The sequence below is a fragment of the Carassius gibelio genome, chromosome B11 (assembly GCF_023724105.1).
Source record: "Carassius gibelio isolate Cgi1373 ecotype wild population from Czech Republic chromosome B11, carGib1.2-hapl.c, whole genome shotgun sequence".
NCBI lineage: Eukaryota > Metazoa > Chordata > Actinopteri > Cypriniformes > Cyprinidae > Carassius > Carassius gibelio.
In genome coordinates, this window is record NC_068406.1 from 7,774,704 (window position 1) to 7,802,525 (window position 27,822).

Below are 27,822 nucleotides of genomic sequence, written 5' to 3' on the forward strand. Positions count from 1 at the left end.
ACAAAAAGACAACCTGATCTTTGGAGTTTTAGGTGTAAATAAGAAAACACTCATGGCACCAGTTTAAGCTACAGCAACTCTTACAAGATATTATAATAATGGAATATTAGCTTGGACACAGAATTTATAAAAATAAAATTAATAGAACGTTTTGAACTGGATAATTTGATAATCTAAAACCAACGTTCCATTAAACATGCTGCAGTTTGCCGCAGCACACACGAGGGGGCGCTGCGTGATAAATACATCGCCCCACGTGCGCTTCTCTCTGTGTCTCATTAGTGCGCATGCGCACAGGCGTGACCGCGCACTTGTGTGAGGCGTTTGAAACTTCTCGCCGGTGATTAGCACACAGCACTTCTACATACTGTAAATGGTAAGACCCCCCTTAATCGCTTTGTTTTCTCATTGTCAGTAAATCAACTCTATAATATATTCTGGTCGTTAACGAACCATGAGATTACTGAATTATCTTGTTTGAATGCTTACGCACGCAGCGCGCGCTGTTAAGAGTGAGCTCGAGAATTAGCTCGTGAACTAACAACATAACGGAGTATTTTCCGCCTTGCTTTCACTAGATTAACCTCGTTTGGCGGTTTCTTCGGTGTCCGTCCTCTCGGAAAATAGAAGTCGTTTTATTGTGAAGCGCTTTTTATTGTGACTATTTTGCATGACTGGCGTTTATTTTCTCCTCGACTTGCTAACAGCTTTAGCACGTGAATCATGGCCTGAGTGTCTGTCATAAACAGCCAGACTGACACAGTGGAGCCCCTAAACCACACAGAGCATAATCTAGTGTTTATTCATAAATGTGAGTGAGACGCTTCAGCATCAAGATCAGAAACATTAAATCATTATCAGCTGTTTTCGCTCTGTATGGGGATGCGCAAAGACAAAAAATAAATGTCAGTTTAAATTAAAATGTACTTCAAATGCAAGTCTTTAATTTCTGAAATGCATTAAGAAAATAAATACATGTGCACAGTATCACTGCGGTCAAGCCAGCCGCACTTCAGAAAAACACCGTCAAGCCAGCCGCGAGTGAAATTTATATGCGCGTGTATTACTATAATTACGGCAACAGCAGGAACAACAGAGAGGGAACGCGCTTTCAGAGCGCTTTTCATCTATACGTTCAGATTTGATCTATGACGACCTTTTTCGCCCATCTGCTCTAATATTCGTGTAACTTATTGTTTTCCTTGACTGCTCTGTATTACTATAATTTTCAGCCTTTCAAAGCATTACAATTATTAGTAGAAAACGAGATATGGGACATTCATTGATTTAGAAGACACTTTTTTATGATGAGAAAGAAGCAATTAAAGGTCAGTTCTTAAAGAAGACATCCCATACTATATCCATACCTCACATAAAACCATTTTACTGGAGCCTTTTAGAGATATAGGATAATATTACACTTTACAAGTCTTTTAAGATCCCATTTCTAACAAGTAGAAAAAAACAATGGTCAGTTCTTATAAGGGACTTCGCATACTATATGCAAACTTCATATCAAACCATTGTACAACAGCATTTTTGAGATATGGGACATTATTACACTTTAAAGGGTTATAAAGATCATATTTCTAATAAATAGAAAAAAACAATGGTCAGTTCTTATCAGGGACGTCCCATATATATACACAAAAAAATCATTTTGCTAAAGCATTTTTGAGATATGGGTCCATATGGCGATTAAGAGGGCTATAAAGACCCCTATAGCGGAGTACAAAACTTTTTATCCACAGGAAGAAGGAGGCGGAAACCGGCCATCAATCAAATAAGGCTTTTAATAACAAAATAAACACAAAACACTGCGACAGCCCTTCACGGACGACTGTCGCTTACAAACAAAAACCAAACACAAACTAAAATCATGGCCTGGCCTGGCCCTCTCTCGTTGTTCACTGTCGTTGCACCCTCTTTTGTATCCTTCCATCTCCACCGCGGGACGCGAGACCGGTGAGTGGAGCAGGCGTCGCTCATTTCCAGTCACTCCACTGGCCTCATTCCGTTCTCATGGCTCGCGGCCCCGCCCCACTCATCACAACCCTATTTCTAATAAGTAGAAAAAAAACAAAGGTCAGTTCATATAAGGGACATCCCAAACTATATGCAAACCTCATATCAAACCATTTTACTGCAGCATTTTTGAGATATGCGTCCATATCGCGATTTAGAGGGCTATAAAGTCACCATTTCTAATAAGTAGAAAAAAACAATAGTCAGTTCTTATCAGGGACATCCCATACTATATGCACACTTCATATGAAACCATTTTACTGCAGCATTTTTAATATATGGGACAATACAATGATTTAAAGGGCTATAAAGACACCATTTCTAATAAGTAGAAAAAAACAATAGTCTGTTCCTATAAGGGATTTCCCATACTATATGCACACCTCATATCAAAACCTTTTACTGCAGCATTTTTGACATATGGGTCCAAATGGTGATTTCGATGGCTATAAAGACACCATTTATAATAAGTAGAAAAAACAATGGTCAGTTCTTATAAAGCACATGCCATACTATATGCAGACCTCATATCAAAGCATTTTACTGCAGCATGTTTGAGATATGGGTCCATATGGCAATTTAGAGTGCTATAAAGACCCCATTTCTAATAAGTAGAAAAAAATAATAGTCAGTTCTCATCAGTGACGTCCCATACTATGAGCACATCTCATATCAAACCATTTTACTGCAGCTTTTTCCAGAAATGGGAAATTATTACACTTTAACGGGCTGTGAAGATCCCATTTCTAATAAGTAGAAAAAAACAATGGTCAGATCTTATAAAGGACATTCCATACTATATGCACAAATCATATCAAACCATTTTACTGCAGCATTTTGAGATATGGGTCCATGTGGCAATTTAGAGGGCTATAAAGACAACATTTCTAATAAGTAGAAAAAAACAATAGTCAGTTCTTATCAGGGACGTCCCATACTATATGCACCCTTCATATGAAACCATTTTACTGCAGCATTTTTAAGATACGAGACATTTTTACACTTTAAAGGGCTGTAAAGATCCCATTTCTAATAAGTAGAAAAAAACAAAAGTCAGTTCTTATCAGGGACATCCCATACTATATGCACACCTCATATCAAACCATTTTACTGCAGAATTTTCGAGATATGGGACATTATTATATTTTAAAGGGCTATAAAGATCCCATTTCTAATAAGTAGATAAAAACAATGGTATGTTCCTATAAGGGATGTCCCAAACTATATGCACACCTCATATCAAACCCTTTTACTGCAGCATTTTTGAGATATGGGTCCAAATGGTGATTTAGAGTGCTACAAAGACCCCATTTCTAATAAGTAGAAAAAAACAATGGTCAGTTCTTATAAAGGACATCCCATACTATATGCACACCTCATATCAAACCATTTTACTGCAGCATTTTCGAGATATGGGACATTATTACACTTTAAATGGCTGTAAAGATCCCATTTCTTATAAGTAGAAGAAAACAATGGTCTGTTCCTATAAGGGACATCCCATACTATTTGCACACCTCATATCAAACCATTTTACTGCAGCATTTTTAAGATTCGAGACATTATTACATTTTAAAGGGCTGTAAAGATCCCATTTCTAATAAGTAGAAAAAAACAATGGTCATTTCTTATAAAGGACATGCCATACTATATGCACACCTCATATCAAAACATTTTACTGCAGCATTTTCGAGATATGGGACATTATTACACTTTAAATGGCTGTAAAGATCCCATTTCTAATAAGTAGAAGAAAACAATGGTCTGTTCCTATAAGAGACGTCCCATACTATTTGCACACCTCATATCAAACCATTTTACTGCAGCATTTTCAAGATATGGGACATTATTACACTTTAAAGGGCTATAAAGATCCCATTTGTAATAAGTAGAAAAATAGAATAGTCAGTTCTTATCAGGGACGTCCCATATTATATGCACACATCATATCAAACCATTTTACTGCAGCATTTTTGAGATATGGGTCCAAATGGTGATTTGGAGGGCTATAAAGACATCATTTCTAATAAGTAAAAAAAAACAATGGTCAGTTCTTATAAAGGACATCCCATACTATATGCACACCTCATATCAAACCCTTTTACTGCAGCATTTTTGAGATATGGGACATTATTACACTTTAAAGGGCTATAAAGACCCCATTTCTAATAAGTAGAAAAAAACAATGGTCAGTTCTTATAAAGGATATGCCATACTATATGCACACCTCATATCACACAATTTTACTGCAGCATTTTTGAGATATGGGTCCAAATGGTGATTTGGAGGGCTATAAAGACATAATTTCTAATAAGTAGAAAAAAACAATAGTCAGTTCTTATCAGGGACGTCCCATACTATATGCACACCTCATATCAAACCATTTTACTGCAGCATTTTCAAGATACGGGACATTATTACACTTTAAATGGCTGTAAAGATCCCATTTCTAATAAGTAGAAAAAAGCAACAGTCAGTTCTTATCAGGGATGTCCCATACTATATGCACACCTCATATCAAACCATTTTACTGCAGCATTTTCAAGATATGGGACATTATTACAATTTAAAGGGTCATAAAGATCCCATTTCTAATAAGTAGAAAAAAACAAAAATCAGTTCTTATCAGGGACATCCCATACTATATGCACACCTCATATCAAACCATTTTACTGCAGCATTTTCGAGATATGGGACATTGTTACATTTTAAATGGCTGTAAAGATCCCATTTCTAATAAGTAGAAAAAAGCAACAGTCAGTTCTTATCAGGGATGTCCCATACTATATGCACACCTCATATCAAACCATTTTACTGCAGCATTTTCAAGATATGGGACATTATTACACTTTAAAGGGCTATAAAGATCCCATTTCTAATAAGTAGAAAAAAACAAAAGTCAGTTCTTATCAGGGACATCCCATACTATATGCACACCTCATATCAAACCATTTTACTGCAGCATTTTTGAGATATGGGTCCAAATGGTGATTTGGAGGGCTATAAAGACATAATTTCTAATAAGTAGAAAAAAACAATGGTCAGTTCTTATAAAGGACATGCCATACTATATGCACACCTCATATCAAACCATTTTACTGCAGCATTTTCGAGATATGGGACATTATTACACTTTAAAGGGCTATAAAGACCCCATTTCTAATAAGTAGAAAAAAACAATGGTCAGTTCTTATAAAGGATATGCCATACTATATGCACACCTCATATCAAACAATTTTACTGCAGCATTTTTGAGATATGGGTCCAAATGGTGATTTGGAGGGCTATAAAGACATAATTTCTAATAAGTAGAAAAAAACAATGGTCAGTTCTTATAAAGGACATGCCATACTATATACACACCTCATATCAAACCATTTTACTGCAGCATTTTCGAGATATGGGACATTATTACACTTTAAATGGCTGTAAAGATCCCATTTCTAATAAGTAGAAAAAAACAATGGTCTGTTCCTATAAGGGATGTCCCATACTATTTGCACACCTCATATCAAACCATTTTACTGCAGCATTTTTAAGATACGGGACATTATTACACTATAAAGGGCTGTAAAGATCCCATTTCTAATAAGTAGAAAAAAACAAAAGTCAGTTCTTATCATGGACATCCCATACTATATGCACACCTCTTATCAAACCATTTTACTGCAGCATTTTCGAGATATGGTACATTATTACACTTTAAATCCCATTTCTAATAAGTAGAAAAAAACAACAGTCAGTTCTTATCTGGGATGTCCCATACTATATGCACACCTCATTTCAAACCATTTTACTGCAGCATTTTTCAGATATGGGACAATACAATGATTTAGAGAGCTATAAAGACACCATTTCTAATAAGTAGAAAAAAACAATAGTCAGTTCTTATCAGGGACGTCCCATACTATATGCACACCTCATATCAAACCATTTTACTGCAGCATTTTCAAGATACGGGACATTATTACACTTTAAATGGCTGTAAAGATCCCATTTCTAATAAGTAGAAAAAAACAATGGTCAGTTCTTATCAGGGATGTCCCATACTATATGCACACCTTATATCAAACCATTTTACTGCAGCATTTTCGAGATATGGGACATTATTACATTTTAAATGGCTGTAAAGATCCCATTTCTAATAAGTAGAAAAAAGCAACAGTCAGTTCTTATCAGGGATGTCCCATACTATATGCACACCTCATATCAAACCATTTTACTGCAGCATTTTCAAGATATGGGACATTATTACAATTTAAAGGGTCATAAAGATCCCATTTCTAATAAGTAGAAAAAAACAAAAATCAGTTCTTATCAGGGACATCCCATACTATATGCACACCTCATATCAAACCATTTTACTGCAGCATTTTTAAGATACGGGACATTATTACACTATAAAGGGCTGTAAAGATCCAATTTCTAATAAGTAGAAAAAAGCAACAGTCAGTTCTTATCAGGGATGTCCCATACTATATGCACACCTCATATCAAACCATTTTACTGCAGCATTTTCAAGATATGGGACATTATTACACTTTAAAGGGCTATAAAGATCCCATTTCTAATAAGTAGAAAAAAACAAAAGTCAGTTCTTATCAGGGACATCCCATACTATATGCACACCTCATATCAAACCATTTTACTGCAGCATTTTTGAGATATGGGTCCAAATGGTGATTTGGAGGGCTATAAAGACATCATTTCTAATAAGTAGAAAAAAACAATAGTCAGTTCTTATCAGGGACGTCCCATACTATATGCACCCTTCATATGAAACCATTTTACTGCAGCATTTTTAAGATACGAGACATTTTTACACTTTAAAGGGCTGTAAAGATCCCATTTCTAATAAGTAGAAAAAAACAAAAGTCAGTTCTTATCAGGGACATCCCATACTATATGCACACCTCATATCAAACCATTTTACTGCAGAATTTTCGAGATATGGGACATTATTATATTTTAAAGGGCTATAAAGATCCCATTTCTAATAAGTAGATAAAAACAATGGTATGTTCCTATAAGGGATGTCCCAAACTATATGCACATCTCATATCAAACCCTTTTACTGCAGCATTTTTGAGATATGGGTCCAAATGGTGATTTAGAGTGCTACAAAGACCCCATTTCTAATAAGTAGAAAAAAACAATGGTCAGTTCTTATAAAGGACATCCCATACTATATGCACACCTCATATCAAACCCTTTTACTGCAGCATTTACGAGATATGGGACATTATTAGAATTTAAAGGGCTATAAAGATCCCATTTCTAATAAGTAGAAAAAAACAAATATCAGTTCTTATCAGGGACATCCCATAGTATATGCACACATCATATCAAACCATTTTACTGCAGCATTTTCGAAATATGGGACATTATTACACTTTAAATGGCTGTAAAGATCCCATTTCTAATAAGTAGAAGAAAACAATGGTCTGTTCCTATAAGGGACATCCCATACTATTTGCACACCTCATATCAAACCATTTTACTGCAGCATTTTTAAGATACGGGACATTATTACACTATAAAGGGCTGTAAAGATCCAATTTCTAATAAGTAGAAAAAAGCAACAGTCAGTTCTTATCAGGGATGTCCCATACTATATGCACACCTCATATCAAACCATTTTACTGCAGCATTTTCAAGATATGGGACATTATTACACTTTAAAGGGCTATAAAGATCCCATTTCTAATAAGTAGAAAAAAACAAAAGTCAGTTCTTATCAGGGACATCCCATACTATATGCACACCTCATATCAAACCATTTTACTGCAGCATTCTTGAGATATGGGTCCAAATGGTGATTTGGAGGGCTATAAAGACATCATTTCTAATAAGTAGAAAAAAACAATGGTCAGTTCTTATAAAGGACATCCCATACTATATGCACACCTCATATCAAACCCTTTTACTGCAGCATTTTTGAGATATGGGACATTATTACACTTTAAAGGGCTATAAAGACCCCATTTCTAATAAGTAGAAAAAAACAATGGTCAGTTCTTATAAAGGATATGCCATACTATATGCACACCTCATATCAAACCATTTTACTGCAGCATTTTTGAGATATGGGTCCAAATGGTGATTTGGAGGGCTATAAAGACATAATTTCTAATAAGTAGAAAAAAACAATGGTCAGATCTTATAAAGGACATGCCATACTATATGCACACCTCATATCAAACCATTTTACTGCAGCATTGTCGAGATATGGGACATTATTACACTTTAAATGGCTGTAAAGATCCCATTTCTAATAAGTAGAAAAAAACAATGGTCTGTTCCTATAAGGGACATCCCATACTATTTGCACACCTCATATCAAACCATTTTACTGCAGCATTTTTAAGATACGGGACATTATTACACTATAAAGGGCTGTAAAGATCCAATTTCTAATAAGTAGAAAAAAACAAAAGTCAGTTCTTATCATGGACATCCCATACTATATGCACACCTCTTATCAAACCATTTTACTGCAGCATTTTCGAGATATGGGACATTATTACACTTTAAATGGCTGTAAAGATCCCATTTCTAATAAGTAGAAAAAAACAACAGTCAGTTCTTATCAGGGATGTCCCATACTATATGCACACCTCATATCAAACCATTTTACTGCAGCATTTTCAAGATATGGGACATTATTACACTTTAAAGGGCTATAAAGATCCCATTTGTAATAAGTAGAAAAAAAGAATAGTCAATTCTTATCAGGGACCTCCCATACTATATGCACACCTCATATCAAACCATTTTACTGCAGCATTTTCGAGATATGGGTCCAAATGGTGATTTGGAGGGCTATAAAGACGTAATTTCTAATAAGTAGAAAAAAACAATGGTCAGTTCTTATCAGGGACGTCCCATACTATATGCACACCTCATATCAAACCATTTTACTGCAGGACTTTTGAGATATGGGACATTATTACACTTTAACGGGCTTTAAAGATCCCATTTCTAATAAGTAGAAAAAAACAATGGTCAGTTCTCATAAGGGACATCCCATACTATATGCACACATAATGGTTTGATATAAAACCCAGTCTACTGCAACATTAATGAGATATGGACCTATATTGTGCTTTAGGGGGCTATAAAGATAAAGGGTATATTCACTTCAGAGGCTCATAGAGAAATGTAATGTTTTCTAAAATCTATGAGTAAATCCATGGAAAACATTTTACTGTATGGTTTTTTTAAGAGCTAGCAAGTATTTCACATATAGAGTTATAAAACATTACATTTATCTATTCCAATAATAATAATAATAATAATAAACAATTGTCATAAGGGACATCACCAAATATGTGCAGCCATTATAAAAAACATTTCAGTTTACCAATCTGGAACTGCATGCATTCAGAGTCAGTTCTGAGACTTTGCATAACTTTGAGACATGTAGAAATGTCAGCTTATAAAAGTAGAGGAAAACGATGCCCGTTTCATGCAAGGCACCTCCTACTTTATTAGCACAGCTAAAATAAAATCTGGGTACTTTGGCAGTTTGGACTTACATGTATTCTAATTCAACAAAATGCTATTTAACTACATAAGTAGGAACACTTACTATTTTTAAAAGGCACACAATAATACTACCTTCGTGCAGAGTTCAGTGTCAATCCTGCTCCAGCAAACCTTTCTGTAACTATGAATTGTTCCTGACTCTTAATTAGATTAGGGTTGGAACTGAACTTTAAGTGAGATTTCCAGAAACAAGACTGGGGATACGCTATGATCCATTCATCCATTGAATGCAAGCTACTCTAAACTTTCACAGAGCAAAGACTCCATATTTGGTGTTTAGAAAGTGTGTGAAGTATAGTGTGACAGACAAGTGTGTGTGACTTCATATTTGCTGAAAGAATAGGGAGTGCCTTGCATGCAAAGGCCATTATTTTTATCTACTGTATATATTTAACCTGATGTTTATATAAACCTCAAAACTGGGGAAAAAATATCCAGTCTATAATATATATATAAAGTAGCTCATATTCTATCAGCACAGATAGTCTGAAGTCTGATATATATATATATATATTTATATATATATATATATATTTATATATATATATATATATTTATATATATATATATATATTTATATATATATATATATATATATAATATTTTTAAATTTGGATGTATGCAACAAACTGCCAAAGTACACAGACTTCAGATTATCTGTGCTGATAGAATATGAGCTTTTTTGTAAGAAAAGGCCATTATTTCTTTTAAGTATTTGAAAAAAAACATTTCTATAGGTTGCAAAAAATTAGGAAATATTAAAATGTATTTGAGTGTTTTGTTCTATATGAATGCATGCTTCTACAAACTGCCACAGTACACAGACTTCACATTAGGTGTGCTTAAAATGTAGGAGGAACTTTAGAAGGAATGGCCTTTTTTTAAACTTATTTGAAATAGTTCTCAAAACTGGAGTTTCTGAGGATTTTCTTGATTTTTAACCCCAAATTGCTATCGTAAAATATCTTTATACACCAAATACTTCAGTAAAATAGTTTTATATAAGGTGTGCTTGTGGGATGTCCCATGTACTAACTGATCATTGTATTCTTCTACTTATTAGAATTGGGGTCTTTCTAGGCCTCTGAAACAGAATACATTTCAGAAAAACAGAAAAACATATTTGCAAAATGCTAGAAATGCAGTAAAACTTTTTTATATAAGGTGTGAATATAGTATGGCACCTCCAATATACAAACTAAATTTTTTTTTTTTTTTCAACTTATTAGAAATGGGGGTTCCACTTTATATTGTGTCCCTAATACCTGTGTACTTAGTAATTAGATGTGTATGTAGTATGTAACCACAGTGTAAGTACACATTGGTACATAGTATCTATAGCTCTAATGTTTGTGTAACTACATATTTGTAATAACCCATTGAATGGTATGTGTAAGTACAAATGTGCAACAGGACATTGGTGATAAAATTTATTGGTAAGAAAGTACAAATGTGTAACAGGACTAATAGCAATATTCAATTTATTATGTAATTACCCCTATGTTACACTGCAGTGGCAAGTAAATTAGGCTTTACATATAAAATGTGGTTGGTGTCCACAATGTTGCACTTTAAATGAAGTCGACAGTTCCTGAGGAGTTACCATGTAAGTACACGGGTATTAAAGTGGTGCACCAACTCCTCCCACTTTACAGAACCCTAAACCCACCCATCTCCACCACCTGGATCAAATGGTTCAAATTACTCTTATACATATTGTTGTTACAAAATGTAGATTTACATGTCCTGTTATACATTTGTACTTGCACAAACCATTCTGAGGGTTGTTACAAAAATATTATAGCCATGGATACTATATACCAATGTATACTTAACTGTGTTATATATTACGTACACATGTAGTTACATTGTATATACACAGGTATTAAGAACACTTAAGATAATGTGGGAGCGACATGGGATATTTATAGCCCAAAGAATCACCATATAGTCCCATATCTGAAAATGCTGCTGTAAAATGGTTTGATATGAGGTGTGCATATAGTATGGGACATCCCTTAAAGGAGCTGACATTTGTTTTTCAACTTATTAGAAATGTGGTCTTCTAAATTACCATATGGACCCATATCTCAAAAATGCTGCAGTAAAATGGTTTGATATGAGGTGTGCATATAGTATGGGATGTCCCTGATAAGAACTGACTGTTGCTTTTTTCTACTTATTAGAAATGGGATCTTTACAGCCATTTAAAGTGTAATAATGTCCCATATCTCGAAAATGCTGCAGTAAAATGGTTTGATATGAGGTGTGCATATAGTATGGGACATCCCTGATAAGAACTGACCATTGTTTTTTTCTACTTATTAGAAATGGGATCTTTACAGCCATTTAAAGTGTAATAATGTCCCGTATCTTGAAAATGCTGCAGTAAAATGGTTTGATATGAGGTGTGCATATAGTATGGGACGTCCCTGATAAGAACTGACTATTGTTTTTTTCTACTTATTAGAAATGGTGTCTTTATAGCCCTCTAAATCATTGTATTGTCCCATATCTGAAAAATGCTGCAGTAAAATGGTTTGATATGAGGTGTGCATATAGTATGGCATGTCCTTTATAAGAACTGACCATTGTTTTTTTCTACTTATTAGAAATTATGTCTTTATAGCCCTCCAAATCACCATTTGGACCCATATCTCAAAAATGCTGCAGTAAAATGGTTTGATATGAGGTGTGCATATAGTATGGGATGTCCCTGATAAGAACTGACTTTTGTTTTTTTCTACTTATTAGAAATGGGATCTTTATAGCCCTTTAAAGTGTAATAATGTCCCATATCTTGAAAATGCTGCAGTAAAATGGTTTGATATGAGGTGTGCATATAGTATGGGACATCCCTGATAAGAACTGACTGTTGCTTTTTTCTACTTATTAGAAATGGGATCTTTACAGCCATTTAAAATGTAACAATGTCCCATATCTCGAAAATGCTGCAGTAAAATGGTTTGATATGAGGTGTGCATATAGTATGGGATGTCCCTGATAAGAACTGATTTTTGTTTTTTTCTACTTATTAGAAATGGGATCTTTATGACCCTTTAAATTGTAATAATGTCCCATATCTTGAAAATGCTGCAGTAAAATGGTTTGATATGAGGTGTGCATATAGTATGGGACATCCCTGATAAGAACTGACTGTTGCTTTTTTCTACTTATTAGAAATGGGATCTTTACAGCCATTTAAAGTGTAATAATGTCCCGTATCTTGAAAATTCTGCAGTAAAATGGTTTGATATGAGGTGTGCATATAGTATGGGACGTCCCTGATAAGAACTGACTGTTTTTTTCTACTTATTAGAAATTATGTCTTTATAGCCCTCCAAATCACCATTTGGACCCATATCTCAAAAATGCTGCAGTAAAATTGTGTGATATGAGGTGTGCATATAGTATGGCATATCCTTTATAAGAACTGACCATTGTTTTTTTCTACTTATTAGAAATGGGGTCTTTATAGCCCTTTAAAGTGTAATAATGTCCCATATCTCAAAAATGCTGCAGTAAAAGGGTTTGATATGAGGTGTGCATATAGTATGGGATGTCCTTTATAAGAACTGACCATTGTTTTTTTTTACTTATTAGAAATGATGTCTTTATAGCCCTCCAAATCACCATTTGGACCCATATCTCAAAAATGCTGCAGTAAAATGGTTTGATATGATGTGTGCATATACTATGGGACGTCCCTGATAAGAACTGACTATTCTATTTTTCTACTTATTACAAATGGGATCTTTATAGCCCTTTAAAGTGTAATAATGTCCCATATCTTGAAAATGCTGCAGTAAAATGGTTTGATATCAGGTGTGCATATAGTATGGGATGTCCCTGATAAGAACTGATATTTGTTTTTTTTCTACTTATTAGAAATGGGATCTTTATAGCCCTTTAAATTCTAATAATGTCCCATATCTCGTAAATGCTGCAGTAAAAGGGTTTGATATGAGGTGTGCATATAGTATGGGATGTCCTTTATAAGAACTGACCATTGTTTTTTTCTACTTATTAGAAATGGGGTCTTTGTAGCACTCTAAATCACCATTTGGACCCATATCTCAAAAATGCTGCAGTAAAAGGGTTTGATATGAGGTGTGCATATAGTTTGGGACATCCCTTATAGGAACATACCATTGTTTTTATCTACTTATTAGAAATGGGATCTTTATAGCCCTTTAAAATATAATAATGTCCCATATCTCGAAAATTCTGCAGTAAAATGGTTTGATATGAGGTGTGCATATAGTATGGGATGTCCCTGATAAGAACTGACTTTTGTTTTTTTCTACTTATTAGAAATGGGATCTTTACAGCCCTTTAAAGTGTAAAAATGTCTCGTATCTTAAAAATGCTGCAGTAAAATGGTTTCATATGAAGGGTGCATATAGTATGGGACGTCCCTGATAAGAACTGACTATTGTTTTTTTCTACTTATTAGAAATGTTGTCTTTATAGCCCTCTAAATTGCCACATGGACCCATATCTCAAAAATGCTGCAGTAAAATGGTTTGATATGATTTGTGCATATAGTATGGAATGTCCTTTATAAGATCTGACCATTGTTTTTTTCTACTTATTAGAAATGGGTAGAGTTGTTCCGATTCCGATACTAGTATCGGAAATATCTCCGATACCACAACAAATTCTGGCATCGGCGAGTACATGAACCCATATACCGATCCGATACCATTTTCTTAAAAAAGACCTAGTTATGACCGCAAGCTTTGCCTAACCGCTGCACGGTTCTTCTTCGCTGCTCAAAATGCATTGAAAACACAGGAAGTTGTGCTGTGTTGCCACAAGCAACCCCTGTTTAGAGCAGCGAAGAAGAAATGAAAACGCGTTAGCAGCCCTTATCTATATATGACTGGATCACTCATCACATTCTAAACTGCCAAAAGACAGTGAAGCCGCTACTATATTATAGATCAGTGGTTAGCAGTATGTCTCTGTAGTACCGGTAGTTACAGACTCTCGAGTATATTCAGTACCGGCAACTGCGTTCAGTCGCTTCCGTGTAAGTCAAAACGCAGGGCTCCAGACAGTAGCCGAATATATACTAGTGTCTGTGAATATTAAACTGCAAAATACTATTTAAATATTACTCCCGCAAAATCTACATCTCTGTGGGTGACTGGCACAGATGCGCGAGAGCTCGCTGTTTTGTAGTCTCTGCTGTGTGTCATGAGGACACGAACGCATAAACCGTCACTTCATGAGAATTTACCGTTTCATTTGAGAATACTGTCATATCATAAACACAGACACTCAAAGATCTTCATGGCAGCCCATTAAAATAAATGTTTGGTTTACATGAGTAAATTGACAATATATAAAGCTACTGTTGTAGCCTACAGTAATAATAATACATCTCTATAATAATAATAATTATGCCTAGATGGTTGCTTGTTTTTTACTTGCTTTTTACTTGTTAGAGATTATCTGATTAATAGATCTTTTTTTATATTCCTAGACTTATTTGTTGCAGTTTTTTTATACAGTTATATTGTAAAACTTAAATACCTTTTTTAGTTTGCGGTGTTAGATTTTTGGCTGCATTTGAAGTTCTTTTTTGCATAAGAAAATAAATAATACTGTCAAATTCATGTTAGATAATAAAAATACTGTAATAAATACAGTAGTTCACCATGTATTTGTTCATGTTTTATTGAGGGATCTGTCTGAAGCACACCATAAAAAAATTCTAGCAATTTACACAGGGCTAGTAGTATATACAGCTGTATATACAGATATACACCCAGGTATCGGATCAGTACTCGGTATCGGCCGATACCCTGAGCCCAGGTATCGGAATCGGTATCGGGAAGAGAAAAAGGGTATCGGAACATCTCTAGAAATGGGATCTTCACAGCCCGTTAAAGTGTAATAATTTCCCATTTCTGGAAAAAGCTGCAGTAAAATGGTTTGATATGAGATGTGCTCATAGTATGGGACGTCACTGATGAGAACTGACTATTATTTTTTTCTACTTATTAGAAATGGGGTCTTTATAGCACTCTAAATTGCCATATGGACCCATATCTCAAACATGCTGCAGTAAAATGCTTTGATATGAGGTGTGCATATAGTATGGCATGTGCTTTATAAGAACTGACCATTGTTTTTTCTACTTATTATAAATGGTGTCTTTATAGCCATCGAAATCACCATTTGGACCCATATGTCAAAAATGCTGCAGTAAAAGGTTTTGATATGAGGTGTGCATATAGTATGGGAAATCCCTTATAGGAACAGACTATTGTTTTTTTCTACTTATTAGAAATGGTGTCTTTATAGCCCTTTAAATCATTGTATTGTCCCATATATTAAAAATGCTGCAGTAAAATGGTTTCATATGAAGTGTGCATATAGTATGGGATGTCCCTGATAAGAACTGACTATTGTTTTTTTCTACTTATTAGAAATGGTGTCTTTATCGCCCTCTAAATCATTGTATTGTCCCATATCTCAAAAATGCTGCAGTAAAATGGTTTCATATGAAGGGTGCAAATAGTATGTGATGTCCCTGATAAGAACTGACCTTTGTTTTTTTCTACTTATTAGAAATGTTGACTTTATAGCCCTCTAAATCGCGATATGGACGCATATCTCAAAAATGCTGCAGTAAAATGGTTTGATATGAGGTTTGCATATAGTTTGGGATGTCCCTTATATGAACTGACCTTTGTTTTTTTTCTACTTATTAGAAATAGGGTTGTGATGAGTGGGGCGGGGCCGCGAGCCATGAGAACGGAATGAGGCCAGTGGAGTGACTGGAAATGAGCGACGCCTGCTCCACTCACCGGTCTCGCGTCCCGCGGTGGAGATGGAAGGATACAAAAGAGGGTGCGACGACAGTGAACAACGAGAGAGGGCCAGGCCAGGCCATGATTTTAGTTTGTGTTTGGTTTTTGTTTGTAAGCGACAGTCGTCCGTGAAGGGCTGTCGCAGTGTTTTGTGTTTATTTTGTTATTAAAAGCCTTATTTGATTGATGGCCGGTTTCCGCCTCCTTCTTCCTGTGGATAAAAAGTTTTGTACTCTGCTATAGGGGTCTTTATAGCCCTCTTAATCGCCATATGGACCCATATCTCAAAAATGCTTTAGCAAAATGATTTTTTTGTGTATATATATGGGACGTCCCTGATAAGAACTGACCATTGTTTTTTTCTATTTATTAGAAATATGATCTTTATAACCCTTTAAAGTGTAATAATGTCCCATATCTCAAAAATGCTGTTGTACAATGGTTTGATATGAAGTTTGCATATAGTATGCGAAGTCCCTTATAAGAACTGACCATTGTTTTTTTCTACTTGTTAGAAATGGGATCTTAAAAAACTTGTAAAGTGTAATATTATCCTATATCTCTAAAAGGCTCCAGTAAAATGGTTTTATGTGAGGTATGGATATAGTATGGGATGTCTTCTTTAAGAACTGACCTTTAATTGCTTCTTTCTCATCATAAAAAAGTGTCTTCTAAATCAATGAATGTCCCATATCTCGTTTTCTACTAATAATTGTAATGCTTTGAAAGGCTGAAAATTATAGTAATACAGAGCAGTCAAGGAAAACAATAAGTTACACGAATATTAGAGCAGATGGGCGAAAAAGGTCGTCATAGATCAAATCTGAACGTATAGATGAAAAGCGCTCTGAAAGCGCGTTCCCTCTCTGTTGTTCCTGCTGTTGCCGTAATTATAGTAATACACGCGCATATAAATTTCACTCGCGGCTGGCTTGACGGTGTTTTTCTGAAGTGCGGCTGGCTTGACCGCAGTACAGTATCATCAGCATGATCTTTGTTTTACAGAATGACTTGGTTTTAACAAAACCGTACCATTTACTGCAGTGTGTGTGTGTGTGTGTGTGTGTGTGTGTGTGTGTGTGTTGGAACGTCGATTGTGAGTTTTACAGATCATCTCACTGCTTCAGTTCTCATAGTGGCTTCTTCTTGTATTTGTGTATCAGTGATGGAGCTCAATGATGGAAATCTCCAGACCCTGACTGAGTATCTGCAGAAGACCCTGAGTCCTGACCCAGCTGTGAGACGCCCAGGTAACATTCACATTTGAGGCGATTGACAAAAAAAATACTGCATTTTCTTTGGATTTGTGTATGAGAAGATAAAAATCTGCAGGCCTCAATAATGAATCTTTTTTTTTTTTTCATACTGGCCCAGCTGCCAAATTTTTCACTAGCTTGCCAAAAAAAAAAAAAAATCCTCAGTAGTGCTAAACAATTAACATTTACACTTAGTAGATGCTTTTATACAAAGTATTCAAAACAAAACCAGGCTTGTTGTGCTATTTTGTAGGGCTGCATAATTTGACCAAACATTAAGCAAATATGACTATTGTTGTAAAACTATTACAGTATTTACTATTGTAATAAAATTAAGAATAACTCAGGGCTTCTTCTCTAGTAAGTGTGATATTTAGAATAGTAATAAACATACTAAATAGTAAACTTAAATTTTATTGAATTTTATGAAAAACTGCATGTGGTATAAGTATAAATCATTAGAAAGTTGTTTTTATAAAATATATGAATGCAAAAATCTGTCACAGTAATTTCTTAATTTGTTGAAGAAGAAACAAACTCTACATTTCCCTTTAAAAAACTTTCACTAAACGACTTCCCTCAGTTACCTCATTGACCAAAAAAAATATATATATATATACGTTATATATTTTTCTGTAGTATTTAGGTACGGTAATGTAATCAAATGTAAAATAACACTATTTAGTCTCAACTATTTATCCCCATTTTTGTGTTCTCACCTTCTCCATCCTTAGCTGAGAAATTTCTGGAGTCAGTGGAAGGAAACCAGAACTACCCCATTTTACTGCTCACATTACTAGAGAAGTCCCAAGACGAGGTCATTCGTGTGTGTGCAGCCGTCACCTTCAAGAACTACATCAAGAGGAACTGGCGCATAGTGAGTGTCCTGTTAAATACGATTAAAACAGGCCAGTGTGTGATGGGTGGCATCTAATCTGGATCTGTGTACTTTCTCTTCCTAAGGTCGAAGATGAACCAAACAAAATCTCTGATCCTGACCGGACTGCTATCAAAGCCAACATTGTAAATTTGATGCTTACCAGCCCAGAGCAAATACAAAAGCAGGTAGAGTTTCAGATAACCCACGGAAAGCAGCAGCTAGAATAAAGGTGTTTGACCCGTGCACTTTTACAGCGACTCTTATTTGAAATGAGTGCTGTTGCTGTAATCCACATCACTGGGTTTGTTATGAGCCATACTGCTGTAGCTTATAAATCAGGGGTCTCTTTTGACCCATGTCATGTGATTCTAATAAATAAGCTTGAGAAGTTTTAGATGCAACTTATATTCACAATTATCCTTTTCAATACAACAGATAACACTATTAGCTTAACTAATAAAAAAGTTCAAATATTATTAAAGACGAGTGAACACTAAGTAATAATTTCTGAACACATAAAAACAAAACTACAAGCAAGAGCATGAATAAAAACATTATCTGTAAACAGAAGTGACTGTTTTCCCCTCTGCAGCTGAGTGATGCGATCAGCATCCTCGGGCGAGAGGACTTCCCTCAGAAATGGCCAGGTCTCCTGACCGAGATGATCAGTCGATTTCAGAGCGGGGACTTCCACATCATCAACGGAGTGCTTCGCACGGCACACTCTCTTTTTAAAAGGTACTGGAGAATATTGGTATAAAAATGTAATGTGTATGTACATTTTTTGGGGTTCAGGAGTTACATTTCTAGACACTTTTGTTCCTGTCCCTTACATAAATTTTATACATCCTGTATTTTGAGTAATGACTCTGTTGTCTTTCAGATATCGCCATGAGTTTAAGTCCAATGAGCTGTGGTCAGAGATCAAGCTGGTACTGGACACTTTTGCACAGCCTCTCACTGAACTCTTCAAGGTGAAGTCAATGAGTTGTTGTCCTTTTTGTTATTCCATCATAAACTGATATGTGACCCTAAACCACAAAAACAGTCTTAAGTTCACTGGGGTATGTTTTTAGTAGTGGTGGGCCGTTATCGGCGTTAACGCGAGACTCTTATCGGGCGATAAAAAAAAAATATTGCCGTTAATCTATTCTCAAAGTTGGGTTGGGAGCTGGGTCTATACTAAGCAAGCTATGATGACTTTCACCTTGATATTTTATATAACAATACAACTTGCCCAACAAAAAGACAACCTGATCTTTGGAGTTTTAGGTGTAAATAAGAAAACACTCATGGCACCAGTTTAAGCTACAGCAACTCTTACAAGATATTATAATAATGGAATATTAAAGTTGGGTTGGGAGCTGGGTCTATACTAAGCAAGCTATGATGACTTTCACCTTGATATTTTATATAACCGACTGGCTGAGGCCAGCCTAAAAAGATGCTCAGGACAGTTGACGGGCCACTGCTGTGCATCGTCACGAAAGCTTCTTTTTTTCACATGTTTTTACGCCTTACCGCTTGTCGATTTAAACATTAAAGCATCCAAAAACAAGACGCGGAAAAGCTGAACAGAGGAGCTGTTCATAATATAGCTGTTCATGGATAAAATATCCACCTTGGAAATTATGCTCGAAAAAAACCATCAGTTATTTATAAGTGAAGTAAACAGTTGAGGGAAAAACTGGGATGTGTATTATATTGGATGCGTTCATCGTCTCTTAAAGGGACCGTGCCTAATTTAGCTACTGGCTGCTGTAATGTTAATCCAAGAAAATGAAAGAAAATCACTCACTGCTCTTGAATGAATTACTTTGTAGTTTTAACAGTCAAACCAAAAATTATTCAGACACCAGGTATAATTTTTGATGTATATAGCAAAACTGTAATAATGTGAGAGATGTTAAAGGTGTCTGAATGAATGTAGGTTTGATTGTATAATTTTTTTATTGTATAATTTTTACATTGAAGACTATCCAGTGCTATTTTACATTTAATTATTTGGTTTCTGTACCTTGACACCTACTTGAAAAAAAGTAAACATTGGTGTGAAACAGGAGTAATGTTGTTTGCCCCTTGTGAAATGTGGAATTAGTTTACAGCTTTTTCCAGCAGTTTGTGATACATTTTGGAAACAGGAGATGAGCCCCTTTTCTAATGCACCACCTAGCTCGATAAACCCCTTCTCAAAGACTTACTGTTTGTCAATTTTATTTGAGTAACACACATATTCTGAATGCCTTCGGCAGAATTCGAATGAGCCATTTTAATATAGATTAATTTCAAGATCACAGTGAGATTAATCTAGATTAAAAAATTAATCTATGCCCACCACTAATTTTTAGCAATAGCCAAAATTATCCAGGTTTCTTTTATACCAAAAATCAGTAGGATATTAAGTTAATGTTACCATAATTAATGAAACTTAATTTTGATTAGTAATATGCATTTCTAAGAATTCATTTGGACAATTCAAAGGTGATTTTCTCAGTATTAAATTGTTTGCACCCTCAGGTTCCAGATTTTCGAATAGTTGTAAACCTAAGCTTATTTATTCAGCTTTCAGATGGTGTATAAATCTCAGTTTCAAAAAATTAACACTTAAGACTGGTTTTGTGGTCCAGGGTCACATATGTGAGTAATAATTAGCATTTTCTCATGTGAAATGGAAATGTCACTTGTTTCAATTTTAGGCTACGATTGATTTGTGTCAAACTCATGCAACAGATGTCAACGCCCTGAAAGTGCTCTTCTCTTCCCTAACACTTATTTCAAAACTTTTCTACAGCCTTAACTTCCAGGTGAGTCTGCACTTACAACCGCTCATGCCTCCATTTGCACCGCTTTTCCCAGTTCACGTCTCTTTTTCCAATCTCTTCAGGATCTCCCAGAGTTCTTTGAGGATAACATGGAGACTTGGATGACAAATTTTCATAACTTATTGACTTTGGATAACAAGCTGTTGCAAACAGATGTGAGTTTATTCTCATGTTGAAGTTTTCTAACACGGACGTGCTCCAAAATCTGATTTCTTTACGTTCAAATAACCAAGACCAACAAACTAACCTGTGGGTTTCCTGCTGTAGGATGAGGAGGAGGCTGGTCTGTTGGAGCTGTTGAAATCCCAAATCTGTGATAACGCAGCACTTTACGCTCAAAAATATGATGAAGAGTTCCAGCCTTACTTGCCTAACTTTGTCACCGCTATCTGGAACCTGCTGGTCACAACTGGTCAGGAGGTTAAATATGACTTGGTATGTGGATTGCGTTGAAAATTGTTGATGGCGGACATTAGTTTAGTGTTCATAGTGCTGTTAGTTTTTTTCTTAACAGTGCCTTACAACTTTGTCCATTGTAGCTTGTGAGCAATGCTATCCAGTTTTTGGCATCAGTGTGTGAGCGGCCGCACTATAAGCATCTCTTTGAAGACCAGAACGTTCTTACCAGCATCTGTGAGAAGGTCATCGTACCCAACATGGAGTTTAGAAGTATGTGTCAATTTGTTTTTGTCAAGCTCTTATATCAGGGTTCCTCAAATCTTTCCCTGGAGGGCCAGTTCGCTGCAGAGTTTAGCTCCAACCCTGATCAAACTGTGATTTCTAATGATCCTGAAGACATTGATTAGCACGCACAGGTGTTTGATTAGGGTTAGAACTAAACTCTGCAGGAAAGTGCATCTCTGTGGGACAGATTTTGTAAATAATCTAGAATAATTTTCCATGTTGTAAATTGATCATTGAAATCAGGTGCAGATGAAGAGGCTTTTGAAGATAACGCGGAGGAGTACATCATCAGAGACCTGGAAGGCTCAGGTATGTTGATGCTGTTCTCTCTTGTTCAGACACTCAGTCTTCCTGTGTTCAATCATAACTCCTGTCCTCACAGACATCGACACGAGGCGTAGAGCGGCCTGTGATTTGGTGCGAGGCCTCTGTAAGTTCTTCGAGGGCCCTGTGACGGGCATCTTCTCTGGCTATGTGAGCTCCATGCTGACAGAATATGCCAAGAACCCCGGGGTGAACTGGAAACACAAGGATGCTGCCATCTACCTGGTCACATCTCTGGCTTCCAAAGCTCAGACACAAAAGGCGAGATTTTTCTCAAATGGCAAAATAGACATTATTGAACGAAACGGTTCAAATGCATGATGTAATCAAATTGTGTTGTGCATTATGTATTATATGAAATGCCTGAGGGTGCCAACAGCCTGTCGATTGGTTTTTACACTTGACATCACAATCTAATTAATTCAAATGTCCATTTAATCTTTAATATATGGCAACTTCTTTAAGATAGACATGCTAGAGTCCTTTCTTGAACAAGAACATGTGGACATCTAAACTCAGAGATGGTCCGTGCTTGATAACTGTCTGTGTAGAGCAGGATTTACTGTGAATGGAGCTGTTATACCTAACCTGCAGGCATATAAACAAAGCTCATATTGACTTTAAAAATGGTTTGACCACTATTCGCAAAGTGCTGTAGACATCTGTAATTTATAGACTGCTCAAAAGGCTTACACGTATTCAGACCATGGTTAAAGTCAAAAGTATCTCGTACTTTTATATGAATGTTTTATACGGGCTCTTAAAAAATGTATTTATGTGATTATTGGAGCCAGTCTAAGGAGATGCTTGAGTCTAGTTTCTTCAGCTTTGTGAACTATAGATCTGAGGTCAAGTCCTGACAGATGTGTACTTCTGGTTTACAGCATGGAATAACACAAGCCAATGAGCTGGTGAACCTGTGTGAATTCTTCGTCAACCACATTCTAGTAGACCTGAAATCTCCCAATGGTAATTGGCTTCACTCATGTCATTCAGCACTTTTAAGTAGTTTTTACTGGAACCGCATTGGTGCTGAATGACAGTTCACTTCTTCTTTGTCCCTCAGTGAACGAGTTCCCAGTTTTGAAAGCAGATGCCATCAAGTATGTTATGACCTTCAGAAGTCAAGTAAGCACTTTCCTTTCCGTTCCATTGAATGCTTTCTGTTACACACGTGTGCCTTCGCTGGGTGTGATTGGTCTGGCTCCTCTCTGGTCCTCCAGCTCCCTAAAGAGCAGCTGTTGGAGGCTATTCCTCTGCTGGTGGTCCACCTACAGGCGGAGAGCATCGTCCAGCACACCTACGCAGCACATGCACTCGAGAGACTCTTCACCATGAGAGGAGCCAACAACGCCACTCTGTGAGTTTTCCCAGTACGAGACATGACAATGGTCCTGTTCTGAACTTTGACCATCTTATTTTCTGAGCTAATCTTATTTTTCAGCATTACTCCTGCAGAAATGGCACCATTCACAGAACAGTTACTCAACAATCTGTTCAAAGCTTTAGCAATCCCTGGCTCATCTGAGAACGAGTACATCATGAAAGGTGTAGTAAAAGCTTTTGTTCACTGTAATATTCTTATGTAGCCTACTCCTTGACCTGTTCTGTGTGTCTCCTCTCTAGCCATCATGAGGAGTTTCTCCCTCTTACAGGAAGCCATTGTGCCCTACATCCCTACTCTCATTGGCCAACTGACTCATAAGCTCCTCCTCGTCAGCAAGGTAAGCCAGTCATTAAATCTGCTGTCCTATGAAGGATGCTTGAGATCAGGTTGGTGTCCAGTCATGTGGTCTTTGTCTCAGTCCATGGCATTAGATGCACTGGCAGGACACACAGTAATATCCGTCCATTAAAGGGGACATTTCCCAAGCATGACTTGATCCTAAAGGCAGGACGGAACATCTTCATGTTTTACACCCGGGATGTGTTCAGCATCCCATACTAGCACCATTTCTGCATTCAAAGAATAGAAATAGAAATCCACTGAATTAAACGTGTAGCAAATCTACATTTTAAACCTAAAGTTAGTCATTTAAATAACTACTTGATAGTAAGCAATAAAAGTTTACCATTTGAAATCTTTTATATTGTGTGGGCAGCCTGTTCTTTTAAAGATAACAAACTTTCTGTTCTCTACAGAATCCCAGTAAGCCGCATTTCAACCATTACCTGTTTGAGTCACTGTGCCTGTCCATCCGGATCACCTGCAAGGCCAATCGAGACACTGTGGGCAGCTTTGAAGAGGCCCTGTTTCCTGTGTTTACTGAGATCCTCCAGAACGATGTGCAGGGTGTGTTACACTGTTGTCATTTGGCAAACTTTATAACCTTGACTGAAGCCCTATTCGGATGGGACTAGTTTTCTAAACTATGTTTGAGTTTCGATTCTTACCACCTGACGTCTGTGATTTTCATGTACCAATTCGGACGGTACTAACATCTACGTGTTTATTACAGAGGTGGGAGGGTCTGATTTGTGCATCTGGGCGTCACCGAGATCACGCGCTCTCTATGCATTCATTCAGAATGATTGCCATTAGGATTATTACACCTTAAATACTAAATGGCTAGTATAACAAAACCATGTTAATGTGTGGTTCCTTTAGTTTAACTTGTTTTCCTTTTTTTTTATTAAATGTAATTAAAACATTATGTAACTGAGTACATAAATGAACGTGAGTAATCTTACCTGATGCTGATATTACAATAGCCGGTATTAACATTTTACTTGATCTTGCTCTTGATTGTATTATTTTTTTATTATTTATTTGCCGCTAAGCAAATATATCAAATATGCGCGGTAAGATCATCTACGGTAATTCACGTTGGCCAAAACACAAAAGGTTACGCGTTGTGAAATAAAATATCCCCGGCAATCAGAGACATTCGCATTGGGACGGGATTAGTTTTCTCAGAGGATCACAGAGGTTGTGTGAGGAAAAACACAGACGTGGCAGATTCGGACGGGATTAAAATCACCAAGTACGTCTGTGAAACAGATTTCTCTAACGACCCCCCTGTAAAACTAGTCCCGTCCGAATAGGGCTTCACACAATCACTCAGAAGTATGGGGTCTGTATTTATTTGATTGAAAATGTCAGAGAAAAACATCTCATCATAGTGTCTCATCATCCTTCAGAAATCATTCTAATTTGCTGTTCAAGAACATTTTTGTTGAATTATAAATGCAGTCACTTGAGTGAAGAGTATGTCTCATCTCTGGCCCTGCAGAGTTTGTGCCGTACGTCTTCCAGGTGATGTCTCTCCTGCTGGAGATCCACACCAGCTCCATCCCCTCCTCCTACATGGCCCTGTTTCCTCACCTCCTGCAGCCCGTGCTGTGGGAACGCACCGGAAACATCCCTCCGCTCGTCCGGCTGCTGCAGGCCTACCTGGAGAAAGGAGCCACCACCATCGCCAGCGCAGCGGCTGACAAGATCGTGAGTGCTTCATGGGATGGTCTATCTTATTGAATCTAGATAAATACCCAGAATGCAGTGGGCTTTACCTCAATACATTCCAATTCAAATAATGTAATCATTATTTATTACATTTTTTCTAGCCTGGTCTTCTTGGAGTATTCCAGAAGCTCATCGCATCCAAGGCTAATGACCATCAAGGCTTCTATCTGCTCAACAGTATAGTGGAGCACATGCCTCCGTAAGCAATGCATCACGACGACACGAGACTTAAAGAGTTGACATGTTTCTGTGCTCTATTCACTTACTTCTGTGTTTGCATGCAGAGAATCCATCACCCAGTACAGGAAGCAGATCTTTGTTCTGCTTTTCCAGAGGCTTCAGAGCTCTAAGACCACAAAATTTGTAAAGAGTGAGAGATTGCTGTCATTTCTGATCATGGTTTTTACTTCGAACCCCATATGTATATGAGCGCCGTAACTTCAAAATTACAAGCTGCTCACTATATTAATCCATCACCTTTTTCTCTTCACAGGTTTCCTGGTCTTTATCAACCTTTACTGTGTGAAATACGGAGCAATTGCTTTGCATGAGATATTTGATGACATCCAGCCAAAGCAAGTAACTTTCTTATTTTAAACATGTCAAGTCATGCATTGCCGCTATTATGAATTTATTGATGACACATACCCCATCAAAGCATCTTCTAAAGAAAGTGCATGTGTTGGATTAGTTTTTTCTGATCGTTTCCATTGTTTTTGGTCTCCTCAGGATGTTTGGCATGGTCGTAGAGAAGATCATAATTCCCGAGGTGCAGAAGGTCTCCGGGCAGGTGGAGAAGAAGATCTGTGCTGTGGGCATCACAAAGATCCTCACTGAGTGTCCTGCCATGATGGACACAGAGTACACCAAACTCTGGTAAGACACACTACTGGCTCTTGTGTATTGGCTTTTCCGCTCACTGCCAGATTCTACCCAACCTAATAAGCCTCGGCATTCATCTTAAATGCTCAACAGAGGCATATTCCCGTTTCATTTGGTGAGGAAAGTCTGTTTCTGTTCTTCAGGACTCCTTTGTTGCAGGCTCTGATTGGTCTGTTTGAGTTACCAGAAGACGACAGCATCCCAGACGATGAGCATTTCATAGACATCGAGGACACTCCAGGATATCAGACGGCTTTCTCACAGCTTGCTTTTGCAGGGAAGAAAGAGCATGACCCCATCGGAGACGCTGTCAACAATCCCAAAATCCTCCTAGCTCAGTCCTTACACAAACTCTCCACCGCCTGTCCTGGAAGAGTGAGTATCGCTCAACATGTAATCACTGAAATGACTTGAGAACATGACAAGGCATGCTTGGCCTCCAGAGCTAACTAACCGAATGTTGTCTTTAACAGGTGCCCTCCATGTTGAGCACCAGTCTGCCAGCAGAAGCTCTTCAGTTCCTGCAGGGTTACCTTCAGGCTGCCACTGTACAGCTGGTGTAGCCACACCCCCAGACTCTATCGCCCAGAAAGGGGACCTCTGATGCTCTCAAGACACCTAAACTGATCCAACCAATAAAGAGACGACCAGTGGACTCAACATGAGTAGAGACACACCGCCAAGTGATGCATGGCCAGACAGAAGGGATGGTTTTAATGAATTATGTGATGAATGGGAAAGTGCTGATCGTCTCACTGGGTGGCCTCTGCTGGTGTTGGCTATTCTCACATATTATTTGGAGTCCAGTCAATATGTTCTCTTATTGTTTCATTTTTGGCGTCTTAGCCAGCCATTCATTCAGCAATATTTTGAAATGTCACCTTTTACAAACATTGAACAGCACTTGGGAGTTGGCAGACAATTGATGGCATCTTTAAAATCAATGGGGAAAGTGTTTTCCGTTTGTTCTCTTTCCTGTAGTTTTGAAGATGTTCGTGCTGCAGAAAAATTTGTCTCATGTTTCATGTCATTCACCATGTTTTGTCTTTTACGTCTTAGTTTTTGCTGCTTTAGTTGTTAATAAAATGAAGCTCTTGTTTATCATGTTGGTTCA

The 27,822-nt window shown here is 36.9% G+C and overlaps 1 protein-coding gene and 2 long non-coding RNA genes across 3 annotated transcripts; 1 reads left to right on the forward strand and 2 right to left on the reverse strand.

The window, feature by feature from the left end:
• The first annotated feature begins 233 nt into the window (after positions 1 to 233).
• Positions 234 to 27,812, forward strand: cse1l (CSE1 chromosome segregation 1-like (yeast)). Its single transcript, XM_052569316.1, has 25 exons — positions 234 to 376; positions 17,561 to 17,647; positions 18,388 to 18,530; positions 18,617 to 18,718; positions 19,126 to 19,271; positions 19,417 to 19,507; positions 21,230 to 21,337; positions 21,418 to 21,510; positions 21,623 to 21,790; positions 21,895 to 22,024; positions 22,283 to 22,348; positions 22,422 to 22,624; positions 23,248 to 23,332; positions 23,430 to 23,491; positions 23,587 to 23,723; positions 23,808 to 23,911; positions 23,990 to 24,087; positions 24,506 to 24,656; positions 25,597 to 25,805; positions 25,928 to 26,025; positions 26,111 to 26,196; positions 26,320 to 26,401; positions 26,556 to 26,702; positions 26,852 to 27,083; positions 27,182 to 27,812. Exons 2-25 carry the CDS (start codon positions 17,563 to 17,565, stop codon positions 27,269 to 27,271), a joined length of 2,916 nt encoding a protein of 971 aa, XP_052425276.1. The 5' UTR covers positions 234 to 376; positions 17,561 to 17,562; the 3' UTR covers positions 27,272 to 27,812.
• Positions 1,774 to 9,999, reverse strand: LOC127968253 (uncharacterized). Its single transcript, XR_008155937.1, has 2 exons — positions 9,646 to 9,999; positions 1,774 to 2,061 (listed from the first exon to the last, which is right to left on the reverse strand). It is a non-coding gene; the product is annotated as an uncharacterized LOC127968253 (long non-coding RNA).
• LOC127968254 (uncharacterized) lies at positions 4,786 to 8,506 on the reverse strand. The gene is made up of 3 exons (XR_008155938.1): positions 8,359 to 8,506; positions 5,389 to 5,530; positions 4,786 to 5,104 (listed from the first exon to the last, which is right to left on the reverse strand). It is a non-coding gene; the product is annotated as an uncharacterized LOC127968254 (long non-coding RNA).
• Positions 27,813 to 27,822: the final 10 nt, after the last annotated feature.

Bases quoted from the DNA above. Each gene is read 5' to 3' on its own strand.
- cse1l (XM_052569316.1), top strand. From the start codon at position 17,563: ATGGAGCTCAATGATGGAAATCTCCAGACCCTGACTGAGTATCTGCAG. The intron at 21,338-21,417 runs GTGAGTCTGCAC...CAATCTCTTCAG, and splicing joins TCTACAGCCTTAACTTCCAG to GATCTCCCAGAGTTCTTTGA. The intron at 23,492-23,586 runs GTAAGCACTTTC...CTGGTCCTCCAG, and splicing joins TTATGACCTTCAGAAGTCAA to CTCCCTAAAGAGCAGCTGTT.